The sequence below is a fragment of the Palaemon carinicauda genome, chromosome 3 (genome assembly GCF_036898095.1).
Source record: "Palaemon carinicauda isolate YSFRI2023 chromosome 3, ASM3689809v2, whole genome shotgun sequence".
Taxonomy (NCBI): domain Eukaryota; kingdom Metazoa; phylum Arthropoda; class Malacostraca; order Decapoda; family Palaemonidae; genus Palaemon; species Palaemon carinicauda.
This window is the reverse complement of record NC_090727.1, coordinates 68228542-68236402: the sequence shown is the minus strand read 5'-3', so window position 1 is coordinate 68236402 and position 7861 is coordinate 68228542. Positions and strand designations below refer to the sequence as shown.

Here is a 7861-nt window from a genome sequence, read left to right as displayed (position 1 = left end):
GGGGAGGGTGAAGTGATGTTTGGTGAAATGTCTGGTAGAGTGTCTGGGATTGAAAGGGGAAGAGCAAGAGAGGGTGTGGCTTTATTGCTGAGTGAATGGATGACAGGTAAAGTAGTGGAATGGAAGGAGATATCATCTAGGTTAATGTGGGTAAGGGTTAGGTTGGGTAGAGGATGTTGGGCCTTTGTCAGTGCGTATGGTCCAGGTAGTGAGAAAAGTGAAGAAGAGCGGGATGAGTTGACTAAGTGTGTAGAAGGACTAGGTAGAAGGAATTATGTAGTTGTCATGGGGGACTTAAATGCTAGAGTGGGCACTGGAGAGGTAGAAGGTGTCATTGGGAAGTATGGTGTACCAGGTGAAAATGAGAGTGGTGAGAGATTGGTAGATGTGTGTTGAGCAAGAGATGGTGATAAGTTTTAGCTTTTTTAAAAGAATGAAAAAAACAAGTATACATGGGTAAGAGTGGCAAATGGAAGAGTAGTAGAAAGAGCATTAATGGATTATGTGTTGATAACTAAAAGAATGTTTGGAATATATAAAGACTTGCACGTTTTTTGGAGTATGGCCAACGGTACGTCTGATCATTTTTTGGTGGAAAGAAAATTAGTTGTAGCAAAAGAGTGGGGGAATAGGGTAGGTGGATATAAAAGGGAGCTAGTGATGGTTGAAGAGCTAATAAAACCAGGTAAAAGTAAATATCAGGAAAGGTTGAAAATGGCATATGACGAAGTGAAAGTAAGAGAGACTGGTAATTTAGAGGAGGAGTGGAAGTTAGTAAAAGAAAATTTTGTTGGGATTGCAAGTGATGTGTGTGGCAAGAAGCTTGTTGGAGGCAGCATGAGGGAGGGCAGTGAATGGTGGAATGAAGGAGTGAAGGTAAAAGTGGAAGAGAAAAAGACGGCTTTTGAAGAATGGCTGCCGAGTAATAGTGTAAAGTATGAAAAATATAGAGGGTAAAATGTGGAAGTAAAGTGCAAGGTAAGTGAGGCAAAGAGGGCAGCTGACCTGAGGTGGGATCAGGGATTGGATCATTCATATGAAGAGAATAAGAAGTAGTTTCGGAAAGAAGTGAAGAGAGTAAGGAAAGCTGGCTCACGAATTGAAGAAACAGTGAAAGATGGAAATGGAAGGTTGTTAAAACGAGAGGAGGCAAGGAAAAGGTGGGTGGAATATTTTGAAAGTTTACTGAATGTTGAGGATAATAGGGAGGCATATATAAATGCTGTTGCAGGTGTTGAGGTGCCGGTGATGGGAGATGAGAATGAGAGAGAGATTACAATAGAGGAAGTAAGGAGAGCACTAGATGAAACGAGAGTAGGAAAAACATCTGGTATGGATGGTGTGAGAGCTGAGATGTTGAAGGAAGGGGTGCGACTGTACTTGAATGATTGGTGAGATTATTTATTATGTGTTTTGTGTTGTCAATGGTACCAGTAGATTGGGTTTGTGCATGTATTGTACCTCTATATAAGGGTAAGGAAGATGTGCATGAGTGTTGTAATTCAAGAGGTATTAGTTTGCTGAGTATAGTTGGAAAAGTGTATGGTAGAGTACTGATTAAAAGGATTAAGGATAAAACAGAGAATGCAATCTTAGAAGTACAGGGTGTTTTTAGAATAGGTAGGGGTTGTATGAATCAGATTTTTACAGTTAGGCAGATATGCGAGAAATATTTAGAAAGAGGTAAGGAGGTGTATGTTGCGTTTATGGATCTGGAAAAAGCGTATGCTAGAGTTAATAGGGAAGCAATGTGGAATGTGATGAGGTTATATGGAGTTGGTGGAAGGTTGTTGCAAGCAGTGAAAAGTTTCTACAAAGGTAGTAAAGTAGGTGTTAGGATAGAAAATGAAGTGAGCGATTGTTTTCCAGTGAGGGTGGGGCTGAGACAGGGATGTGTGATGTTGCCGTGGTTGTTTAACTTGTATGTTGATGGAGTGGTGAGAGAGGTGAATGCTCGAGTGTTTTGACGGGTATTGAAACTGCTAGACGGGAATGACCATGAATGGGAGGTAAATCAGTTGTTGTTTACGGATGATACTGTACTGGTTGCAGACGCGGAAGAGAATCTTGGCCGATTAGTGACAGAATTTGGAAGGGTGTGTGAGAGAAGGAAGTTGAGAGTTAATGTGGGTAAGAGTAAGGTTATGAGATGTACGAGAAGGGAAGGTGGTGCAAGGTTGAATGTCATGTTGAATGGAGAGTTACTTGAGGAGGTGGATTAGTTTAACTACTTGGGGTCTGTTGTTGCAGCAAATGGTGTAGTGGAAGCAGATGTACGTCAGAGAGTGAATGAAGGGTGCAAAGTGTTGGGGGCAGTTAAGGGAGTAGTAAAAAATAGAGGGTGGGGCATGAATGTAAAGAGAGTTCTATATGAGAAAGAGATTGTACCAACTGTGATGTATGGATCGGAGTTATGGGGAATGAAAGTGACGGAAAGAAAGAAATTGAATGTGTTTGAGATGAAGTGTCTAAGGAGTATGGCTGGTGTATCTCGAGTAGATAGGGTTAGGAACGAAGTGGTGAGGGTGAGAACGGGTGTAAGAAATGAGTTAGCAGCTAGAGTGGATATGAATGTGTTGAGGTGGTTGGGCCATGTTGAGAGAATGGAAAATGGCTGTCTGCTAAAGAAGGTGATGAATGCAAGAGTTGATGGGATAAGTACCAGAGGAAGGCCAAGTTTTAGGTGGATGGATGGACTGAAGAAAGCTCTGGGTGATAGAAGGATAGATGTGAGAGAGGCAAGAGAGCATGCTAGAAATAGGAATGAATGGCTAGCGATTGTGACGCAGTTCCAGTAGTCCCTGCTGCTTCCTCCGGTGCCTTAGATGACCGCGGAGGTAGCAGCAGTAGGGGATTCAGCGCTATGAAACTTCATCTGTGACGGATAACGGGGCAGGGTGGGCTGTGGCACACTAGCAGTACCAGCTGAACTCGGTTGAGTCCCTTGTCAGGCTGGGAGGAACGTAGAGAGGAGAGGTCCCCTTTTTTGTTTCATTTGTTTGATGTCGGCTGCACCCCAAAATTGGGGGAAGTGCCTTGATATATGTATGTATGTACAGGCTATTTTCCCTGTTGGATCACTTAGACTTATAGCATCCTGCTTTTCCAACTAAGGTTGCAGCTTAACTAATAATGATGATGATGATGATAATGATAATGATAATAATGATGATGATGATAATAATAATAATAATAATAACAATAATAATAATACCAAAAATAATAATAATAATAATAATAATAATAATAATAATAATAATAATAATGACAACATTAACAACAACAACAACAACAACAACAACAACAACGACAACAAAAACAACAACAACAACAACCAAAATAATAATAGGAACCCGTGTAAATTACACGAAATTATATTTTCAATACATATTATTTTGTTTCTAACCTATAAATGTTTGAATAAATTTCCCAAGATTAATTTTATAATCTAGGTAACGGAAATTGATAGAACTCAATTTTTTGTATAATATTTATAAATGAGTCAGGTGCTAAAGACAAAATTGGGAAAACTATATAAAATGAGCTTTGGTTAAGTAATCAAAGTCTAATGTGAATTTGTAAGAGTATACCATGAAATCGTTTCCGTTTTTTTTAAACCGTGACACAAAGCAAATAACACACATGCTATCGTATTAATATATAGATAATAATAATAATAATAATACTAATAATAATAATAACTGTAAATAAATGTTGAACCCAAAAATATGGAATAAGTAACATCTTCAGAGTTTGAGAGATTAGCAAGATATGAAATGAAAGTAATGGAGAATACCCTTAATATGGTTAATCAATTCAACTGTATCAACAATATCATAGAGATGTATGGTGTAGCTTTAACACAAAGAAAGTCGTTAACCTTTGAAACTGGGGTATTACCAAAGACATTAACGAGAGGAGGGTTCTCTTCTAGTAAATATCTCCCCTTTTATAACACTTAGCTTTTGCAAATCCTTTGGTTTTACTCATCAGTCTTAAAATGAAAAGATATACTCTGTAGCGAGTGGGAGAGAGAGGGCCAGTGATGAAAATAGAGAGAAGGCTAGTTTTTGAAAATAGAAAGAAGGCTAGTCTTTAAAATAGAAAGAAGGTCAGTCTTTAAAGTAGAAAGAAGGCCAGTCTTTAAAATAGAAAGAAGGCCAGTCTTTAAAATAGAAAGAAGGCCAGTCTTTAAAATAGAAAGAAGGCCAGTCTTTAAAATAGAAAGAAGGCCAGTCTTTAAAACAGAAAGAAGTCCAGTCTTTAAAACAGAAAGAAGGTTAGTGATAAAAATAGAGAGAGCCTAGTCTTTGAAATAGAGAGAAGGCCAATGATGAAAATAGAGAGAAGGCTAGTCTTTACAATAAAAAGAAGGCCAGTGATGAAGATAGAGAGAAGGCCAATAATGAAAATAGAGAGAAGGCCAATGATGAAAATAGAGAGAAAGGCCAATGATAAAACAAAAGAGAAGGCTAGTTTTTTTAATAAAAAGAAGACCAGTGATGAAAATAGAGAGAAAGGCCAATGATAAAACAAAAGAGAAGGCTAGTCTTTAAAATAAAAAGAAGACCAGTGATGAAAATAGAGAGAAGGCTAGTCTTTAAAATAGAGAGAATGTAAGTGATGAAAATAGAGAGAAGGCTAGTGTTTAAGATAGAGAGAAAATGTTAGCGATGAAAATAGAGAGTAGGCTAGTCTTTAAAATAGAGAGAATGCCAGTGATGAAAGTAGAGAGAAGGCTAGTTTTTAAAAAAGAGTGAAGGCCAGTGATGAAAATAGAGAGAAGGCCAGTGATGAAAATAGAAAGAAGGCCAGTGATGAAAATAGAAAGAAGGCCAGTGATGAAAATAGAGAAAAGGCTAGTCTTCAAAATAGAGAGAAGGCCAGTGATGAAAATAGAGAGAAGGCTAGTTTTTAAAATAGAGAGAAGGTTAGTGATGAAAATAGAGAGAAGGCTAGTCTTTAAAATAGAGAGAATGTTAGTGATGAAAATAGAGAGAAGGCTAGTTTTTAAAATAGAGAGAATGTTAGTGATGAAAATAGAGAGAAGGCTAGTCTTTAAAATAGAGAGAAAGCAAGTGATGAAAATAGAGAGAAGGCTAGTTTTTAAAATAGAGAGAAGGCTAGTTTTTAAAATAGGGAGAAGGCTAGTTTTGAAAATAGAGAGAAGGCCAGCGATGAAAATAGAGAGAAGGCCAGCGATGAAAATGGAGAGAAGGCCAGCGATGAAAATGGAGAGAAGGCCAGTGATGAAAATAGAGAGAAGGCTAGTTTTTAAAATAGAGAGAATATTAGTGATGAAAATAGAGAGAAAGCTAGTCTTTAAAATAGAGAAAATCCCAGTGATGAAAATAGAGAAAAGGCTAGTCTTTAAAATAAGAGAGAATGCCAGTGATGAAAATAGAGAGAAGGCTAGTCTTTAAAATAGAGAGAAGGTCAGTGATGGAAATAGAGAGAAGGCTTGTCTTTAAAATAGAGAGAAGGCTAGTCTTTCAAATAGAGAAAAGACCATTGATGGAAATAGAGAGAAGGCTTGTCTTTAAAATAGAGAGAAGGCTAGTCTTTAAAATAGAGAGAAGGCTAGTCTTTAAAATGCAGAGAAGGCCAAAGATGAAAATAGAGAGGCTAGTTTTTGAAATAGAGAGAATGCCAGTAATGAAAATAGTGAGAAGGCTAGTCTTTAGAATAGAAAGAAGGCCAATGATGAAAATAGAGAGAAGGCCAATGATGAAAATAGAGAGAAGGCCAATGATGAAAATAGAGAGAAGGCTAGTCTTTCAAATAGAGAAAAGGCCAATGATGAAAATAGAGAGAAGGCTAGTCTTTCAAATAGAGAAAAGGCCAATGATGAAAATAGAGAGAAGACTAGTCTTTCGAATAGAGAAAAGGCCAATGATGAAAATAGAGAGAAGGCTAGTCTTTCAAATAGAGAAAAGGCCAATGATGAAAATAGAGAGAAGGTTAGTTTTTAAATAGAGAGAATGCCAGTAATGAAAATAGTGAGAAGGCTAGTCTTTAGAATAGAAACAAGACCAATGATGAAAATAGAGAGAAGGCTAGCCTTTAAAATAGAGAGAAGGCTAGTCTTTAAAATACAGAGAAGGCCAAAGATGAAAATAGAGAGAAGGCTAGTTTTTGAAATAGAGAGAATGCCAGTAATGAAAATAGAGAGAAGGTTAGTCTTTCAAATAGAGTGAGGGCCAACGATGAAAATAGCGAGAAGGCTAGTTTTTGCAATAGAGAGAATGCCAGTGATGAAAATAGAGAGAAGGCTAGTTTTTTAAATAGAGAGAAAGCTAGTCTTTAAAATAGAGAACGAAAACAGACAGAAGAAGACCAGAAGTGAAAACAGACAAAAGGACAGAAATGAAAACTGACAAAAAAAAAGGCCTGTAATGAAAACAGACAGAAGGCCCAGAACGAAAACAGACAGAAGAAGGACAGAAATGAAAACACACAGAACAAGGACAAAAATGAAAACACACAGGAGAAGGAGAGAAGTGAAAACAGACAGAAGAAGGACAGAAATGAAAACAGACAGAAGAAAGGCAGTAATGAAAACAGACAGAAGAAAGCCAGTAAAGAAAACAGACAGAAGAAAGCCAGAAATGAAAACAGACAGAAGAAAGCCAGAAATGAAAACAGACAGAAGAAATCCAGAAATGAAAACAGACAGAAGAAATCCAGAAATGAAAACAGACAGAAGAAATCCAAAAATGGAAAAAACAGAAGAAAGCCAGTAATGAAAACAGAGAGAAGAAGGACAGAAATGAGAACAGACAGAAGAAAGCCAGTAATGAAAACAGACAGAAGAAAGCCAGAAATGAAAACAGACAGAAGAAAGCCAGAAAAGAAAACAGACAGATGAAAGGCAGAAATGAAAACAGACAGATGAAAGCCAGAAATGAAAACACAGAAGAAAGCCAGTGATGAAAACAGACAGAAGAAAGCCAGTGATGAAAACAGACAGAAGAAAGCCAGTAATGAAAACGGGCAGAAGAATGCCAGTAATGAAAACAGACAGAAGAAAGCCAGAACTGGAAACAGACAGAAGAAAGCCAGTGATGAAAACAAACGGAAGAAAGCCAGTGATGAAAACAAACGGAAGAAAGCCAGAAATGAAAACAGACAAAAGAAGCCAGAAATGAAAAGACAGAAGAAAGCCAGAAATAGAAACAAACAGAAGAAAGCCAGAAATGGAAAGAGACAGAAGAAAGCCAGTAATGAAAAGTAACAGAAGAAAGCCAGAAATGGAAACAGGCAGAAGAAAGTCAAAAATGGAAACAGACATAAGAAAGCCAGAGATGGAAACAGACAGAAGAAAGCCAGTAATAAAAACAAACAGAACAAAACCAGTAATGAAAACAGACAGAAGAATGCCAATAATGAAAACAGACTGAAGAAAGCCAGAAATGGAAACAGACTAAAGAAGGCCAGTAATGAAAACAAACGGAAGAAAGCCAGAAATGAAAACACACAGAAGAAAGTCAGAGAAGAAAACAGAAAAAAGAAGGACAAAAATTAAAACAGACAGAAGACAGCCAATAATGAAAACAAACGGCAGAAAGCCAGAAATGAAAACAAACAGAAGAAAGCCAGTAATGAAAACAGACAGGAGAAAGTCAGAGATGAGAACAGAGAGAAGGACAGAAATGAAAACAGACAGAAGAAAGCCAGAAATGGAAACAGACGGAAGAAAGCAAGAAATGGAAACAGACAAATGAAAGCTTGAAATGGAAACAGACAGAAGAAAGCCAGAAATGGAAACAGATAGAAGAAAGCCAGAAATGGAAACAGATAGAAGAAAGCCAGTAATGAAAACCGACAGAAAAAAGTCACAGATGAAAACAGAGAGAAGGAC

At 37.4% G+C, this 7861-nt stretch overlaps 1 protein-coding gene across 1 annotated transcript; it reads left to right on the top strand.

Moving 5' to 3' along the window:
* The first annotated feature begins 6904 nt into the window (after nt 1-6904).
* Nucleotides 6905-7234, top strand: LOC137632314 (uncharacterized). Its single transcript, XM_068364233.1, has one exon. The coding sequence runs from the start codon at nt 6905-6907 to the stop codon at nt 7232-7234; it is 330 nt and encodes a 109-aa protein (XP_068220334.1).
* Nucleotides 7235-7861: the final 627 nt, after the last annotated feature.

Coding starts and splice junctions, on each gene's coding strand:
- LOC137632314 (XM_068364233.1), top strand. CDS start 6,905: ATGAAAACACAGAAGAAAGCCAGTGATGAAAACAGACAGAAGAAAGCC.